Genomic DNA, 19,991 nt, shown 5'->3' with positions numbered 1-19,991 from the left:
TAAAGCCTCTGCCTTCGGCTCAGGTCATGATCCCAGGGTCCTGGGATTGAGTCCCGTATCGGGCTCTCTGCTCAGCGGGGAGCCTGCTTCCCCCTCTCTCTCTGCCTGCCTCTCTGCCTACTTGTGATCGCTCTCTCTCTGTGTCAAATAAGTAAATAAAATCTTTTTTTAAGAAAGGCTATTTCTTGTTTTGTCTTTCTTTTTTTCCCTTTATTTTATTTTTATGTTTCTTAAATTCCACATACGAGTGAAATCATGAGGTATCTCTGTCTTTCTCTGACTGACTTATTTCCCTTAGCATGATACTCTCTGGCTCCATCCATGTTGTTGCCAATGGCAAGATTTTGTTCTTTTTTATGGCTGAATAATATGCCATTGTATGTATATAAAAGTCTATTTCTTGGGGCACCTGGGTGGCTCAGTGGGTTAAAGCCTCTGCCTTCGGCTCAGGTCATGATCCCAGGGTCCTGGGATCGAGCCCCACATCGGGCTCTCTGCTCAGTGGGGAGCCTGCTTCCTCCTCTCTCTCTGCCTGTCTCTCTACCTACTTGTGATCTCTATCTGTCAAATGAATAAATTAAAAAATCTTTAAAAAAAAAAAATAAAAAAAATAAAACTTTATAGTAAAAGTGGTTTTTTTTTTTAATAGCACCTCTAAAAAACAAACCAAATGAATAAACAAACAAAAAAGCAGAAACAAATCCATACATACAAAGAACTGACTGGCTGCCTGAGGAATGAGGGGTAAGGGGATAGGTAGAAGGGGGGAAGGGGAGATGGAGGTACAGCCTTCTAGTTATGGAATGAGTAAGTCACAGGGATGAAAGGCATAGGGAATATAGTCAATGGTATTTTAATAGTGCTGCACGGTGACAGATGGAAGCTACACCGTCAGTGTGACCATGAGCATAGCACAATATAGATCGTCAAATCACTATGTTATACAACTAAAATCAATGTAACATTTCATGTCAACTATACTTCAATTAAAAAAAAAGCACCTCTTTGTTGGTGATCGGAATGGATAAGAAATAGTTGGGCTGATAATCTTTTTGCTTTTTTTTCCTCTTCTTTATTTGATCCTTACTGATCCGTTCATTTTCTTTACTTCTCTCCAAATTTATGTGAGGTACATCAGTGACTAGAGGGAAAAAGTCAAACAATAATATGTCTAATGTATTTAAACAAAGATATTTAAGTCAAAAAAAAAAAAAAGGAAACAAGCACTACATAAGTAGCAATCATTCATTATATTCATTTTTAAATCTAAAGCAATAGCTAGCAAACTATTCTATAAAGGACCTCAGAGTAAATATTTTATGCTTTGCAGATCCTTTGGTCTTAGTCAAAACTAACCAAGTCAGCTACAGACAAACACAGAGGATAGGTATAGCTGTGTTCCAACAAAGCTTTCTTTTTTTTTATTTGTTTTAATTTGACTTATTTATTTGAGAGAGAGTGAGAGCTAGAGAGAGAGGGAGAAGGAGGCTCCCCACTGAGCAGGGAGCCCAATGTGGGACTCGATCCCAGGACGCCGGGATCAGGACCTGAGCTGAAGGCAGATGCCCAACCGAATGAGCCACTCAACTCTCCCTAATAAAACTTTCTTTACAAAGCAGGTAGTTAGCCAGATTTAGCCCACGATCTAAAGCACAACTAACAACCATGCCACAATTTTCATGATACTAGGAAAGATCATTTTTGCATCCATCTTGTATATGTGTATTTGTGACCTCCACAACATAACCACTTAGAGCAATGCACTCAAAGTTTGGTTTGTGGTCAATGTCATGCCACAAACTTGCAAAAATTAAGACAGCTTTAGAAACTTTCACAGCAAATGGGCAAAGTAATTTTGTCTATAAAATGTTGGTTTCTATTTTGTGTTCTTTTTTTCATTTTTCTAATAGTTCATTTCTTTTTACTGTATTTTACAAAAATACCAGCTGACAACAAACAGAAAACTTAAAAAAAAGACCAAAAAACTAGTCCTTAACCACAGATAGTTGAGAAGCAGGCTACTCACTAAAGTAGCTTCAAAAGACCCATTTACAACACCCAACAATTCTAATTATGAAGCTAAGCCCCCAGAAATAATTACCAAATCAGTATGAAATGCTACTGTCTCCTTTTTCACAGACTCCATCAGGAACTCCCTGTATGTATGCAAAACTACCACTGATTGAATTTTCAAGGCTATGTCTTCTTTAACAGCAGCTTTCTGTTCAAAATGGAGTACCTAATAGAGACTCTGCAAAAATTCAAATACAATTGCATATTCTGAGGTATGACTTTAGAAAGAGGTAGGAGGAAGAAACCACCTTATTTACATTCAATCCTATGAGGTTGGTTCCATCTTTGGGATCAACTCTAAGAGACTTGGGTGATCGTGACACACAATGTCTTGGAAAGGACTATGGGAAGTCTGAGTTCAACCAATAGCACACTGCTTGTGTGTCTACACAGTCCTGATCTAACTGAACTCAATATACATGAGAAAAAGAAGAGCAGAAAAAATTCTAAAAACTGCTCAATGTCAGAGAGTCAAATCTGGTATTTAGACCCTTTAACTTTCTCCTTCTAGTTTATTTTCTACTGGATCAAACTGCTTCTCTGTTGAAGGTCTGCAAAACCACAGGGCAGAAGTAATTTTCCTTATTCTATTATTCTTTAATTTTTTTTTTTAATTTTTAAGTAATCTCTACACCCAATATGGGGCTAAACTTAAAACCCTGAGATCAAGAGTCACCTGCTTCAGCAACTCGACCAGTCAGGTCCCTTACTGTTCTTTAAAATATTAACAGTGGGGCACTTGGTTGGCTCAGTCAGAGGAGCACATGATTCTTGATCTTGGGGTCATGAATTCAAGCCCCACATTAGGTGTAGCAATTATTTAAAAATAAATAAACTTTAAAAGATTTTTAAAAAATAAAAAATAAATATAAAGAGTAAATATTTTTTAAATAAATGTCACAAATGTTATTTTAGTGCTAACTTCTAAGAAAATTAGTAGAGTATGTTTAAAATTTAAAAACTAAAGGTCTATAGAAATAGACAGGAGGAACATACTCTAGGAGGAACATACACTCATGACATCTACAAGGTAGGAGTAAATTAAGAGCAAGGTAACCTGGGTAATAAGTCTGACTATATCATTATGAGTTAGGGCAAAATTATCTGGTATATTTGTGCATCCACTTCACTACTATATTTCTGAACAATATATCTGATGATTAATATGGTTAAAATGATATATCCTCACAAACAGAACATGTATTTGAAATATAAATTATCGACTTCCTGTGTATATGCAAGCTTGTCACAACTTATAAATTATATTGTTAAGAAAAAGTTTGCTGCATTCTCATCTGTATCATGAGCATCATTTGAATTGCCTCATATGATGCCATTGGGTTTTATTTTCCATGCAATTCTTTAAATATGGAAAATGAAATCAATATGTTGTCAAGCTGCTTGTAATTTTAGACATCTAAGAAACAGTCCTACATTCAACTGTAGTAACAAACTAAATCTACTAATTTTAAACAGAAGCCACAAAATATGCTAATAAAGTACCATATATATTTTAAACCCACGTCTGAATACATTTCTAGCCCACCTCCATCTGTTCTTAGTAAACCGGTACTCCAGAAATGGAAACCGATTTTAATAGTCTGGATCAGAGTTTGTGGGTTGGACTCCTGCCCCCCCAAAACTTACTAGCTGTGAGATCATAGATTAGTCACATGAACTCTCTTTACTTCAGTTTCCTCCTCTATAATTTGAGAATAATGATAATAATAGGTACCTCACAGGGTCATTTTTTGAGTGAGTTAATACATGTACACTCTTAGACATTTAGAAGTTTGTACTTCCTGGTACAAACTTAGCACCATCATTAGCTATTATAATTATCAGATATTACCCAAAGCGAAACAGAATTAGGGAGATAAATGTGTACCTGCTAACATCATTTAGAAGACTCCAAAAAGAAACCAAGATGAAATATAAACTATCCATTGTTTTTCATCATCCAGGCCACTTGTACTCTCCATTATTATGGACAATGAAGAACATTCTTGAGCAGTTTTTAAAAAATTAAAGAAAACACTGAAAAATATTTCTAAAGCAAAACAGCCATTTTTTAAAGATAAAATCACAGGCTAATTCTAAATAAGTTTCCAGTATCCTTCGTTTTATATCCCATTGTCCAAATCAGGACACAGGGTTAACCCCACCCAGCACTGGAAGCTGGAATAGTGAGTTAGCAACCTAACCCTATGAGGGAAAAGTAATCTACGAAAGGAAAAGGATGGGGAACAGCTGTCGGCAAGGCAACTGGTACTGTCTGTTTCAGTCCTGTAGAGGCAGCACTAGATAGCGAAAAGAGCAATGACCCAAGGCATCTTTCCATCAAATCACTTCATTTCTCTATCTGAGAACTTAGAAAGTTTCCCAATCCTTAGAGAATAGTTTATTCTAGGTCAGGCATAAAGTATACCAGAAGAGTCTGGATCTTCAAAGACTTCCGGCACCATGTGAATCTGAAAGTCCCCTCACTGGCCAAAGACGGCACAATTTCAGCATCAAATAGAATAATAACTTCAGTGGTGTGAGAGACATCAACTATGCTTAAATCCTTCAGTTCATTGTAATACACAAAGGAAAAGTTAAAGCCAAAATTCACAGGTCATCTTTGGATTGGTCTAAAGAACTATTATTTTACGAATTTGTCGATAAAAGAAAAAAAATCAAGCATTTATCCTGCCTTTCCTTATTAGCAAAGATGCATACAGGGAATCAAACAGTTAACAAAGGCAAAGTTCTGTTTTATAGAAATTTTCAGCTAAAAATGCAAAAAGACAGAGTTATAACATCACCATTTTGAAACCCTTAACAGAGCAATGGATCAGCCCAAACACTGTCAATGGATGATGCATTAAATAGAGAGCTGATGGGGAATTTTAATAATGGATACATCAAGTAACAAGAAGGGAAGCCACTGGTAAATCTTAACATCACAAAAAGGCAAGACAACCAAACACCATATGCCTCCTGATGTCACACAATAGGAGATTCAAAGCATTTTTACAGCTCTCTTGCCAATATTCCAAAACTTAGCCGAGATTCTTTAATCTACCAATTTACTTAACTATAAAGGACAGAGAAATACATTAAATGACCATTCAATCCACATGCAGAAGAATAAAGAGGGTTTATCTACTAGAGGGTGTTTATCCAAAGAAAATGAAAATGCTAATTCAAAAATATATGCACCCCTATGTTTATAGCAGCATGTTATAGCAGCATTCTTTACAATAGCAAAGATATGAAAACAACCCAAGTGTCCATGGATAGCTGAATGGATAAAAAAGATGTTATATATATATGACGGAATATTACTCAGCCCTATAAAAGAATGAGATCTTGTCATGTGCAACCATGTGGATGGACCTAGACGATATTATGATAAGTGAAATAAGTCAGACAGAGAAAGACAAATGATTTTACTTACATGTATAATGTCAAAAAACAAATGAACAAAGAAACAAAGGGAAAACAGACTCTTAAATACAGAGAGCAAACTGATGCTTGCCAGAGGGGAGGGGAGGATGGGTGAAACAGATAAACGTGATTAGGATGTACAAACTTCCAGTATAAAATAAATAAGTCATGGAGTTGAAAAGTACAGCATAGGAAATAGAGTCAAAATATTATAATTATGTTGTATGGTAACAGATGGTGACTACACATACCATGATGAGCACAGAATAATGTACAGAATTGTTCAATCTGTATGTCGTACACTTGAAAGTAATATCATGTTGTATGTTAATTATAGTTCCAAAAAAAATTTTTAAGTCTATTTATTTCTTTAAGTAAGCTCTACACCCAGCCTGGAGCTTGAACTCACAACCCTGAGATCAAGGGTCATATGCTCTTCCAACTGATCCAGCCAGACGACCCCAAAAAAACCTTTTTAAGAGAAAGTGTAAAACCCTACCAGTCTGACCCCACAGTCGTAGCTATAACCACCACAGTTCAGCACTATTAGGAATAATGTTAGTGGACAGGATCAAAGAGGAATAAGTTTATCTAGCTCTCTATTTACTCAATCAGTGAAGCTTACATCTTAAAAAGCAAGTTTTTAAGCACATTTATAAACTCTAACTGTATTTTTTTCTTTTCCAGGTTTTTCTCTTTTTATAATATTTTATTTATTTGCGAGAGAGAAAATGACAGAAAGAGAGCATGAGAGGGAAGAATTCAGAGAGAAAAGCATACTCCCTGCTGAGCAGGGAGCCCGATGTGGGACTCAATCTGGGGACTCCAGAATCATGACCTGAGCTGAAGGCAATTGCTTAACCAACTGAGCCACCCAGGCGTCCCCCATTCTTTTTCTTTTCAAATTTTTACTTATTTAACTCGTTAGTTAACACACAACGCAATTTGGTTTCCGGATAAGAATTCAGGAATTCATTACTTACATAGAACATCCAGTGCTCATCATAACAAATACCCTCCTTAACATCCATCACCCATCTAGCCCATCCTCCACTCACCTCCCGTCATCAATCCTCAGTTTGTTCTCTATAGTTAAGAGTCTCTGGGGCGCCTGGGTGGCTCAGTCACTTAAGCATCTGACTCAGTGTTAGCTCAGGTCCTGATCTCAGGGTCCTGGGATTGAGCCTCACTCGGGCTCCCTGCTCAGCTGCGAGTCTGCTAGTCCCTCTGCCCCTCCTCCTGCTTGTGTGCTCTCTCTCTCTGTCTCTCTCTCTCAAATAAACATTTTAAAAATTTGTCTCTTTTATGGTTTGCCTCCTTCTCTTTTTTCCTCTCCCATATGTTCATCTGTTTTGCTTCTTAAATTCCCCATATGAGTGGAATCATATTCATCTTCCTTTTTTTAAGATTTTATTTATTCATTTGACAGAGAGAGACACAGTGAGAGAGGGAACACAAGCAGGGGAGTGGAGAAGGAGAAGCAGGGAGCTCAGTATTCATCTTTCTTTGACTTCTTTCGCTTAGCATAATACACTGTAGATCCATCCACATCATTACAAATGGAAAGATTTCATTCTTTTTGATGGTTGAGTAATATTCCATTATGTATGTATGTGTGTGTATACATATTTATATGCATATATACATGTGTACGTATATATGTGTGTGTGTGTGTGTGTGTGTGTGTGTGTGTGTGTGTATATATATATATATATATATATATATATATATATACACATATCACATCTTCTTTATCCATTCCATTCCATAACCATTCATAAAATGATGGACATTTGGACTCTTTCCACAGTTTGGCTAATTGTATTTTTTCATAGGAAGAATAAAAAATATTCATAAAATTTGAAAATTAGAGAAATGAACAAAAATTACTCATACACCCACTATATTAACACAACCACTATGAATTCTGGTGACAGGTCACATAAAGTATTTATGCAATTTTAAACAAACACCCATACTTCTTTCCCCCACTTTTTCGCTTTGTATTTTAGGTAGGAAATATTTCTTGTAGGATAGTTTTCAGAAAAATTCTTTTCATAACATGATTTAAGGCACTAGTCTAACTGGTTCACTCACTCACTAATCTTGGACATGTGGGGTATTTTTCCCAATAGTTTTACTATTTAATTTTTTTTTAAAGATTTTATTTATTTATTTGACAGACAGAGATCACAAGTAGGCAGAGAAGCAGGCAGAGAGAGAGGAAGAAGCAGGCTTCCCGCTGAGCAGATAGCCAGATGTGGGGCTCAATCCCAGGACCCTGGGATCATGACCTGAGCCAAAGGCAGAGGCTTTAGCCCACTGAGCCACCCAGGCGCCCCTATTTTTACTATTTAAAAGATGCTGTGACACATATATTTATGAATAATTTTTTTCTGCACGTAAAACTATGTCTTTACATTGGGAATCCCTGAGTAGGTCTATCCCACACCTGAACATTGCTGGAAACCCCAACAAACTCCATTCTAAAAGGACTTAAAAAGTACATCGTCACAAGCAATGTGGACATGACATTAAAATCACTGAGTTTTGTTTTGAAAAGATACTGACAATCTGATAAGTTACAATCATATTTTAACGTGGATCCTTTAATTCTTCTGAGGTTGGATAACTCTCCATATATTTATGTACTGACTGATTTTGATCTTCTACCTCCTTTACCCAGCACCAAGAGTACCTGCTACATAGCAGATACTCAGTACATGTATGTTGAGTGAAGTAATGTATTCAGTGGGCTTTTCCAATTTTTTGTTTTCCTGTGTGTGTATACACATGTGTTTAAAGGAAAAGATATAAAACCTTTGTATTGAGACAAATATTTGCCTTAAGCCCCTTCATAAAAATTTGGCACCCTAATTTACATTTTTAAAAATTTTTTTAATTTATTTTATTGGGGCGCCTGGGCGGCTCAGTGGGTTAAAGCCTCTGCTTTCGGCTCAGGTCATGATCCCAGGGTCATGGGATTGAGCCCCGCATCGGGCTTTCTGCTCAGCGGGAAGCCTGATTTCTCCTTTCTCTCTTTGCCCGCTTCTCTGCCTACTTGTGATCTCCCTCTGTCAAATAAATAAATAAAATCTTAAAAATAAATAAATAAATAAATAAATAAATAAAATTTATTTTATTTTATTAGTAATCTTTACACCCAACAAAGGGATAAGACCCATGACCCTGAGATCAGAGTCACATGCTCTTCTAATGAGCCAGCCAGGCACCCCCACTTTATCCTTTTTTAAAATCAATTCAGGAGGGGTGCCTGGATGGCTCAGTAGGTAGAGCATGCAACTCTTGATCTTGGGGGTCATGGATTCAAGCCCCACGTTGGGTATAGAGATTACTTACAAATAAAAAAAAAAAAAAAAAGCAGGGGCGCCAGGGTGGTTCAGTTGGTTAAGCATTCAACTCTTGATTTCAAACCTCAAGTCATTATCTCAGGGTTGTGAGTCTGAGTCCTGCAACAAGGACCACATTTAGCAGGAATCTGCTTGAGATAATCTCTCCCTTTCCCTCTGCCCCTCCCCCTACACATACATGTACACTCTCTCCCTCAAATAAATAAATCTTTAAAAAAAAAAGTTGAAACTGACTCTGGATAATTACTTATTATACCAGATATCAATATTCAATCTTCATTTGATACATTTTTCTATAAAAAAATATCTTTCAGGGAAAGGTAGGTTTCAGTTGATATTTTAAAATACTTAAGAGTTAAAGTATTTTTTAAAATACAACTTAATTGTATTAGCTAATAAATAAGTAAAAAAATAATAATCTTCTACATTTTAAAAATCTCCAATAATTACAAGGTTAGAATTCTATATGAGGTAAAATAAGAATTATAACTTTGATATAAGACCTGAATTCCACACATATGACTAAAAAAAAATTACTCAAATATTTTATTTTCTATCTTGACTTAAACATGGCATGATCATTATCAAGACTATGATTCTCTGGAGAGAACTGAGTCAATTAAACTAAAGTTCTCCACAGATTTATTCTCCATGGGAAGCACACTAAGCTATTCCCACCAGCAGGAGAATGACTCTTCATTGTAGACTCTCATTTGATGTTCAGAGGCAAGACTAACAGCAAATCTAAGCATTTCTCTGGATGACTGTCTGGGTTTCTAACCAACTGACCAATGCCCCTTCCACCTTGTGAAGAGAACAGACCCATCCAGGCCCAGGTCAACAACTCATTAACGTTACACTTTCCCCCAGAACATGTTCAACCTATTGAGCCAGAACATGTGGCTCAGGTTGTATGGCTTCTTCAACATTTCAAAGAGATTTTCTTTCATGCACAAATTTGGATATTTTATTTCCAATATGTCTATTTATATTCCAGTATATATAATTCTAATATAACATATTTAATTCAACATAATATTCTAATACATTTTATATTCTTTTTTTTTTTTAAGTAGGCTCCATGCCCAACATGGAGTCCAATGCAGGGCTTCAACTCCCAACCTTGATATCAAAACCTGAGCTAAGATTAAGAGTCAGATGCTTAACTGCATGAGCCAGCCAGGCGCCCCAAATACATTTTATATTCTAACACATAATTCTATAAAATAGTCTCTCCTCAAAAACAAAACTAACAAAAAATGCAAAGACCCATTTCAACCAGCCAGACCACACCTAATCATGATGCAGCACCCACACTGAAGGTAACACAGTTGGCAACTAAGACACTCGGAACCAAGCATTTGGGGAGGAGTTTTCTTACTGGCAAGGCTTCTCCTTCCCACGACGTTCTTGTTAGCACGACCTTCCTCATCACTCTGCCAGCGTTTCTATCAGCAAGAATTTCTTGGCAGTTAACTCACAATTTCCACCCACCAAAGGAAACTGAAAGAACCAAAGGCAACAACCAGCAACTTGAGAATTTTAAGGTTGTTGTCTACCACAGTCCAGTAAATTGATTAAATTTCCATGTTACTAAATGTAAGAGAAAGCCACATTAAGTCCATTCAGGCCACAAACCAGTTCTCCTGTGTTTTGGATACAAACACTATATCTCTCTTAAGTTTAAAGGTTGACAACAAAACTCCCAGTTTTTGGAGTGCCTGGGTGGCTCCGTGGGTTAAACCTCTGCCTTCAGCTCAGGTTTTGATCTCAGGGTCCTGGGATGGAGCCCCGTGTCGGGCGCTCTGTTCAGCAGGGAACCTGCTTCGCCCTCTCTCTCTGCCTGCCTCTCCGCCTACTTGTGATCTCTCTCTCCATCAAATAAATAAATAAAACCCTTAAAAATAAAAATCCTTTAAAAAAAAAAAACTTCCAGTTTCTGTGCATTTCTACAAAAATCTCATTTCACAAAAACTAGTTAGTAGTTTCTAGTTGGCAAAAAATTTTAGTATTTGTTTCTCGTGTCTTAATAAATGTTATTGTAAAAATGAGCCAGAACAAGTTGTCCCCAAATAACTAAGAGATGTATTTCAGAGCTTTTGTAAATAGCATTTGTGCATTATTTTACATTTTAATTGCCCTCTTACACACATTACCTCCTCTCATCTGAGGTAAACAGGAGAAACAGGAAGAACTTACCCACAGGTTCACAGTTGAAAAGCCCAACTCATACAGTTTAAGTGTCCAAGGTTACACGAGAAAATGAAATAACCAAAACTCAGAACACAAGTTTTCTGTTTCTCTCATACCACACTGACTATAAGTTGGAGCTTGGAATCTGAAATCTATCTTCCCACAAAAATAATATTGTACATCGTGGTTTGGAGTCTAGACTAATCCACAAAGACTGAACTACTGGGGCGCCTGGGTGGCTCAGTAAGTTAAGCGACCGTCTTTGGCTCAGGCCATGATCCTGGAATCCTAGGATCAGGTCCTGCATTGGGATCCTTGCTCAGCAGGGAGTCTGCTTCCCCCTCTGTCACTGCCCCCTCTCACACTCTCGCTCTCACTCATTCTGTCTCTCAAATAAATAAATAAAATCTTAAAAAAAAAAAAAAAAGACTGAACTATGGAAAAGTAGTATACCATACAGCGAGAAATGGATTTGCGCAGACTGACCTGAGCCGGACTTACTTAGATAATACCTCTTTAGTAATAAATATAACCTATACTACAGAGAAAAGATCCTATCTGTATACATGGTTGGCCAATCGTCCCAATGCCCATCCTCTGAAGCAGCAGCGAGACCATTCAGAGCAGGAAAGGAGTGCAGAACCACAAACACACCCACTTCCCTCTTCCTGGTTGTAGTAGCCATTGTTTGTCCTCACCAGAGGAGTTATAACACAGCAGCTTCGGAAATAGTATTTGCTCCCTGGGATTCTTGGGGTAGCCTGCTGTCAGTCCCAATTAGAAGCGGTCTGTTCAAATAGATAAGCTCTGCATCAGGTATGTCAAGTTCCAAGTACCTAGGCTGGCACAGTGAACAAGTTTACCACTTGTTTCAGCCTAACTTAAGAGCGTTCCAATGGGAATGATTCAAATAGGAATGGGGCTCAGAGGTGGGAAGGGTGGATGGGAAAGGCCCATCATAGGCATGTAGTAAAATTCTTCTTTATTTTACACCCAAATTAGAGAAAGTAATGAAATCAGAAAGAAGTGATTGTGTTTAATATATTCATTTTCTGTGCTCAAAATAAAAGAATCTGTACTTTTTTCATCATTCCATAGAAAATACAGAGGATTAGTTAAGTATACGGACAGATAGTATAGAGGAAAGAACCTTGGAGAGTTCATACTTATCTGCCAGGCATTTACTCTTATCAAACCTCCAGGAAGGCTTCTAGGACACCCACCACCCCACATCCAGGCTAGATGCCTCTCTGATACATCCTCTCCCCATGGGAGCCCACAGCATCATGTTCAGCCTTTGTCTCCCAAGATCATAGATGTTCAAAGGACTAATGAATCAGAAAGCACAGATTCTGTAAGCAATTCTTTCCTTTAAAAAAAATAGATTTTTTTGAGAGAGAGCACATGCGTGCAAAGGTCGGGAGGGGCAGATGGAGAGGGAGAGACAGAATCTCAAGCCAACTCTACCCTGAGAGCTGACCCAAAGCGGGGCTTGATCCCACAACCCTGATATCATGACCTGAGCCAAAACCAGGAGTCTGACGCAATCGCTTAAGTTTACCTAATTAATTTCTTGAGTCTCATCTTTTTCTTAGAAATGAAGAGATAGAACTAATTTTTTTTTTTTTCAAACGACCGCCAGGCTTTATTGCTCAAAATGCAAGCTAAACACTGAGAGTAAATGAGGACCCCAAAAAGATGGAGTCTAGATCCACGGAGGCAGGCATGGGACCTGGAAGCCCAGCCAGCCCAGCCCTTTCTGCCACCTGGACTAGATGTTCCTTGTAAGACAGCACCCCACACTAGGGGAGACTGAACTAATTTCTTATGGCTCCTCCAGTTATAGAACCCAGTCAAGATAAAACTTTTTTCAAATCATAGCAAGGTTCTTCCTAGGACTGCAAAGTAAGTGGCACAGAGCATACAGTCAGTAAACATTTGCAGAATACATTGGTGTTTTTCCCTATTTTCTATTGACAAGTAAGCTGGATAATAGGCACATCTGTCTCACTTTCAGTACTTACTTCCATAATCGTCTTTGATGTCTATAGTGGCAAATGGCATGTCTATCAGAAAATCCATAGCGTTAGCTTCAAATTCTTCTGACGTTTCCTTTTCTCTTGATACATTTTCATACTCACTGGAATTTATTCCTCCTTAATCAAAAAGAAAAATACATTATTTATTTTTTAAAATTATATCCTAAACTAAAACAAGTCAACTGAATTCAATATAAATTAACATCTGTTAAGAAATGATACTTCTATTCAAATATATTATAAAGCTATATAAACATTATTTATACCATATTCTACATTTTTATAATGCACTTTTATGTTAAACAGCTTTGATAATTTTCTGAAACACAGTATTCAACTTGGAATTAGATGAACACTGAGTTAATCAACAATCCCTAAAAATTTTTATAGCTTTATTTTGTTAACTCTAAAACTGTATTTTTTCCACATACTTTTTAAAAACAAATCAACAAAGTTTTGTCAATCTCCTTTACATTTTTAACAATATCACATATATGTTTTCATTTGTACAAGTTCTGACCTTTATTTTTTCAATAAAGACTTTTAAATTTCTTCTCTCCATTATTAATATTGGAAATTCATGGCTCTAAATATGCATGGTTCTAAATACGCTTTCCTAGAAAGTCAATGATTAAAAAGCAAAAGATTTTACAGTTTTCCTGACAGCCCTCCTAAGGACGTTTACTAATATTAAAGCCATATTTCAAATTTGGCCTTTGTTTTCTAGTTATGGGTGGAACAGTCACATACCTTGGGTGGAGGTTAAGGGAACAAGGGTGTCTGTTTAAACTGATAAAATTAATTACTAAATGTATCAGTAGGTGGTCGTCCCAGTACCATTATTTTCCATGCTTTTATTGACAGAACATAATTGTTGTCTAAACTAGGACTGAACAAAATCTTGGAATAATTGTATAATTTTTACTCTATGTATTTACTAAGACCAATTTACCATTAGAGATATTAATGAAGTCATAAAATTCCTTCTGTTGTAACCCTCTATTTTCAAACATAATACCTAAAAATCACATTCCATTAAGAATATGGCTTACAATACACAACATAGTAACTATCATGAAAGGTAAGAGTTAACATGTATATCAAAAAACCTAAATTTTGGGTGCCTGGGTGGCTCAGTTGGTTGGGCAACTGCCTTCAGCTCAGGTCATGATCCTGGAGTCTCAGGATCGAGTCCCACATCGGGCTCCCTGCTCACCAGGGAGTCTGCTTCTCCCACTGACTTCTCTCCTCTCATGCTCTCTCTCCCTCTCTTTCTCTCTCATTTCTCTCTCTCAAATAAATAAAATAAAATCTTAAAAAAAAAACAAAACCTAAATTTTTATTGCCTTTTGAGTGATCTCAACTATTCTCACACACACACACACACACACACACACACAAATACATTTTCTAGATAAAAGCAAGAAAAAAACAACAAAAAGATTTATATATCAATTAGTCCTGTTCCATACCAAAACAAACCAAAAAAGTAACAGTACATTCTTAATAATGATACTATTTATTTATCAAGTATGAGTGCCTGGCACTTAAGTGTTCAACAAATATTAGTTTACCATAAGCCTAATCACAGAATTACAACTATTTGAAATATGTGAGAACAAGTAAATGTTTCTATTTTTATGTTTGCACTGAAAAATATAAATGCAGTTTATACCTAAACAAAAATTTTAATACATCAATATGTATCTTGTATGTACCGTCAGGCACTTGTAGCTATTCATAAAGAATCAACACTGACCTTTATGACCTTTCGAAGCTTACACCTTTATGAAGCTTACATTTGAAAAGGTAGCAACAAAGAGTATTTAGCCAGTTAAATATGCACAAAACTGAATGAAAATCAGAACAAAATAAAATAAACCCAACTTCTGTTTTTCTCTATTATATTCTTAATCTAAGAACTTATTACTTATTACTAAGTGCTGAAGATTTAATGCACAGCATGGTTACTGTAATTAATACTGTACTACACACCTGAAACATGCTGAGAAAGTGACCTTAAGTATTCTCACCAAAAAAAAAAAAAAAAAAGTAACTGTGAGGTGATGGATGTTAATTAACTGCTATAATCATCTCACAACATATACTTATATAAAATCATCCCATTGTATAATTTAAATATATACAATTTTATTTGTCAATTGCATCTCAATAAAACTGGAGGAAAAAAAAGAACTCAGTGATACGAAACTGGCCCATTACCACTGACATTTCAATTGGAGCTCTAAAGTTCCTGTAGGAACATACTGGGCTCTTGGCAATACATGGAATGGCCTAAGAGGCTGACTTCTGTGAAGGCAAAAGGGAGACCTGAATGGCATGATGAATTAAATTTTGTCATTTTTTAAATGAAAAAAAAAAAGTTATTAAAATACTTTTAGTTTATCTTGAGCTCCATTAACCCATAGTTAGAGAACAAGTGCTAGGTGGGTCATTCTGGTTATGCCAAAAGCAGAATCAATGAAGGGGCAATGGTCATTGGTGACAACAGTGGCATCAAGATAATGCAAGGCAAGATGGCTGTTGTAACAGAAAGGGTTTGGTGCCAGAAATTAGGAGGCAGACATCTTAGTGTTGTGTGCTGCACAACACCTCACCAACTGTGATCCCAGGCAATTCACATGAACTCTCCAGGCCCCACTCCCTATCTCCTCTCCTAGATGACATCGTTGTTCTAGCTGAAAAATTCTAAATCCTGGCTGCACTTTCGAAATCATCTGGGGCTTTTTAAAATTACCAATGTCTGGGTCCCACTTCAAGTCAATCAAACTGGAATCTCTGGAGATCAGGGCAGCTACTGGTATTTTCTTGAAGCCTCTCAGGGTGATTCTAATGCACAAAGGAAGTCTGAAAATTACTGCTCCCAAAGATCCCCTTTCATGTCTTCCAGACCTTGATTCTTCACCAGACCAAGAGATTATGTTAACAGTTGAGAATAATCAACTTAAAAGTAAAAACTCAGATCGAATGTTTCTTGCTAGGGAAAACTTTCCTGATCCCCAGCTCAGGGCGAAGTGAGGTAATCCCATCTCCTTCCCAGGACCTAGTGCTTCCTCCAGTCACAGCACAAACACATGTTGCAGGTGTCCATTTGTCAGTCTTCTCCATCAGACACTAAGTTAAAGTGATCATATAACTTAACACCCAATCTGGGACACTTCTCAAGGGGAAAGGGGGCCTTTCATAATTACACCCCCACTGATAAGTATGGTCCCCTATTCTAAGCTCCTTAAGTGCCGCGTCTTATCTTCATTTGGTTCCTCAATGCCTAGTAGCATTCAGCTCCCAGGTGGTGATCAATACATTTGCACTGAATAAGCACACATTTGAGAGTGGTTAATAATCACTCAAGTTACACTGCAGTACAAATATCTTAATCCCAAGAAAAACTAATTCCTGGTGTTTTAAATGGCAGCTTCAGCACATCACAGATTCTCATGTTCACAGGATGATGAAGATAAGGTACTACTATTCCATTTGACATAAAAAGTTAAAAGTGAGGGGCGCCTGGGTGGCTCAGTGGGTTAAGCCGCTGCCTTCGGCTCAGGTCATGATCTCAGGGTCCTGAGATCGAGTCCCACATCAGGCTCTCTGCTCAGCAGGGAGCCTGCTTCCCTCTCTCTCTCTCTGCCTGCCTCTCCGTCTACTTGTGATCTCTCTCTCTCTGTCAAATAAATAAATAAAATCTTAAAAAAAAAAAAAGTTAAAAGTGAGTTGTACTAGTACTTGCTCAGTATCATTCTCCCTCTTGTGAAATAAAGCATATATAAACTTTTGAATACAATGTTATGTCAAAATCAAGTCTAGAACTTGAAATACAAATTTTGTTCCATGAAACTACAGAATAATAGAAACAATTTTTATAGATATGAATTATCAAATTATAGATATGAGTTATCAAAATAACTCTTCAAAAAATTGCTGGTCATTCTCCAGAGCAATGTTTCTCAACAGAGTTCAAATCTGGAAGCCTTCCTCCAGGTCTCTAAGCTCCAATGTTTGGGCAAAGGTGACAGACACAACTTAAAGACATCCATCGTAACTACACTTTCTTTCTATAGAAGCTGGAAGTATTCTGCTTTTGAAAAACTGCCTTAAAATAACTAACTCTTAAATAAAGCATTTAAACCATAAAATGGTCACATTGAGTACTTAAAATGTGGTCTAACTATAGTCAAAATAAAATTCTATCTTTTGCACAACTCCCAATAAAACAACAGCTAACACCTGAGCATGTAGTAACAATGGGCAGAGCTGGAAGCACTTTATAGATAATGATTCATTTAATCCATACAACCATGCTATCAGGAGGTACTATTAACTTACTGATTTTATAGACTAGCCAATTAAGTAACTTGCCCAAGGTTATAGCTAAGTTTGGGTTTGAAATTTGCATCCTGTCACTCTACTGTCGAAACTTCTTTTTCTGGCAACACACCCCACTGCCTCTCAACATACATAGTTTATGAAGCATAAACTGAGGGAATCCTTTCAAAAAAAAAACACTGGCAATAGGTCAGGAGCTATGAAAATGTTCCTCTTACTAATATATCTGTATCTATCACATATGCTGACCTAGACTCACCACAGCTTTATTTAAAGGGGAACAACTTAAAGGCCCAATAACAGGGAAATAAATAAAGCATACTCACTCTGATGACAACTACGAATAATGGCTATGAAGACTGTGGCAACCAAAAAAAGTTTATAACAAATGCTCACTTTTCAAAAAGCAAATACAATACTGCGTATCTTCTGTCATTACAGTTATATAGACAAAGCCTAAAGGATATCAATTATTTCTGAATGCTGATGTAGCTGAACTTGATATATTTGTTGTTTTCCTCATTCTGCTATTCAAATATTTGAAATAGAATATTACTTTCATAAAAAGAATTAATGCATACATTTAAAACATTATAAAAATGTACATTAAGTATACAGTCATATTCAAATACATGTGCACTTCAGCAAACGACTTTATTAAAGACAGGCCAACAGACCAAAAAAAAAAGGACAGTTAGTTTTGCCTTTTGTCACATAAAATGCAAACTTCCTATTTGGATACCAATTGTGACTTAAGCAAGACTCTTCTGTTCACTCTAGTACGTATATCTGGTAGGTGTATTCTCCAAGAACCAATGGAAAGGGTCACTACTACCCATGCTAGTGCGGGCTTAGCCACTAAAAACAGTAGCATCTCACATCTAGGTTAAGTGTTGAGCTCTGTGATAATCAACAAGTCAGCTTTGGTTTCCTCTTCGTAAAAAGAGAACAAAAAATACAATCCACTACTAGAAAGAAATGGACAAAATAAGTGAATACTGGGTGAAAAGCGACACAGGAAGGCAGTAAACTTCAAAAACATCTTAAAGTTTGCCAACCAAGTATGAGTAGGGAAAAAGACCCAGATAATGCTACCAGTATCCTGAACTCAAGGCCACACACGAAGCACAGAGCCAGGATGTGGGTCTCCTTTCTCCCCGATAATCCCCCACCCACTCCCTACACCCTCCCCACCCACCCACAAGTCTTAATCATTCGTTCCCATAATGATTGTACACATATTTCTATTCGTTAGCGGCTATCGTGTAATACATATCAACACTTTTTAGGCTCTCTTTGTATGCATTTATATTACAAAGTCTCGCAGATGGGCGTCTTTTCCCTAATTGGTTTTTTGGTCCCTTTCACCCCAAGCCTAACCCCTCACTAGCTCTACCCACATAGTTCCGTTCACAGTAATGCTGACCTAAGCTGGAAATCAATTACGGGCCCTCCTACAGATTTGGCGCCAGTTTAAAAGAGGTCATTTCCACACCTAGAATAAAATCCTAAATGAAACAGCGCGGTGGTTCAGATCTTTAAGGTCTGGAGCAGACCATGAAAACAGAGATTTTTCTGGGTTTCGTTGACCACACAAACACCATGGTGCTTTTGAAAAACTGCCTTAAAATAACCGTGGGAGGGGGGGGCTTGAAACTAAAAGTGAAGGTCACAAGATCAGAAAGGGGGAAACAAAAGTGAAACTTGAGGCAGGTTTGCACCCCTCGCCTCCCGCCACAACAAAAGCGCGCGCTGGGCTCCGGGCAGCCCCAAGCACGCCGCAATGCGAGGGGTTCCTCGGCGCGGCCCCGAGTCCCGCCGGCACAGACGGAGAGGACACCCCGAGCGCGCCGAGCGTGAGGTCGTGCTCCCCGCGCTGGGGAGTCGCCGGCGGGTCGGCGAGGCCCGGCCCTCCCCGAGGCCGAGCGCTGAGCGGGGCCGCGGTTTCGGCCGCCCCACCCGGCCCGCTCGGCAGCCCGGGCTCACCGGCTCCGGGGCGCTCCATGGCGGCGGCACTAGCGGACGGCGCGTCTGAGTCGGCGGCGGCGGCGGCGGCGGCGGCGGCGGCGGCCAGGTGCTGCTGCCGGAAGCCCGGCGCTAAGCGGAGGCGGACACCCGGGCGGGGCCGGGGGCGCGCGGGCGGGGCGCGGGCGGGGCGCGGGGGCGGGGTGGGGGGCGGTGGCCGCGGGGGGCGACAGGGGCTCGGGCTCGGGCCCCGGCGAGCAGGCCGGCGGAGGCGCCGAGCCCCCAGAGCCGCAGCGCCCGGGGGAGCTGCATGGTCAGACCTGGCGCCCAGCGGTGGCGGAAGGGGCCGGCCGACTCGCGAGCGGTACCCGGATTGGGGCCTGCGACGCCAGCCCCGCGCTGCGAGGGCAGAGGGGACGCCACGGAGAGCTGGAGGCTCCTTTTTGCCTCGCGGCGCACGGTCCCTGGCCGGGCTCCCGACCAGGAGGCCTCCTGCGGCCTTTGGCAGGCCTCAGTTATTTCCCGCCCCACGTTTGAGAGGAGAGTGAGACTGGGACCTGCCTGCAAGCAT

The 19,991-nt window shown here is 38.7% G+C and overlaps 1 protein-coding gene across 2 annotated transcripts in view; it reads right to left on the bottom strand.

Moving 5' to 3' along the window:
• LOC111147611 (A-kinase anchoring protein 7) overlaps positions 1–19,487 on the bottom strand; it is a 143,517-nt gene extending 124,030 nt beyond the window's left edge. For both annotated transcript variants that reach the window (XM_022503766.1, XM_022503767.1), the window contains exons 1-3: positions 19,442–19,487; positions 13,094–13,225; positions 1,002–1,141 (exon numbers count right to left, since the gene is read on the bottom strand). In XM_022503766.1, the coding sequence (XP_022359474.1) occupies positions 1,002–1,141; positions 13,094–13,225; positions 19,442–19,460 (291 nt within the window). In that variant the 5' untranslated portion in view covers positions 19,461–19,487. The remainder of the gene's footprint in view (positions 1–1,001; positions 1,142–13,093; positions 13,226–19,441) is intronic.
• Between the last annotated feature and the right edge of the window lie 504 nt (positions 19,488–19,991).

The sequence above is a fragment of the Enhydra lutris genome, unplaced genomic scaffold (genome assembly GCF_002288905.1).
Source record: "Enhydra lutris kenyoni isolate GAN:26980312 unplaced genomic scaffold, ASM228890v2 scaffoldscaffold17, whole genome shotgun sequence".
NCBI lineage: Eukaryota > Metazoa > Chordata > Mammalia > Carnivora > Mustelidae > Enhydra > Enhydra lutris.
This window is presented reverse-complemented; position numbering and strand designations above follow the sequence as displayed.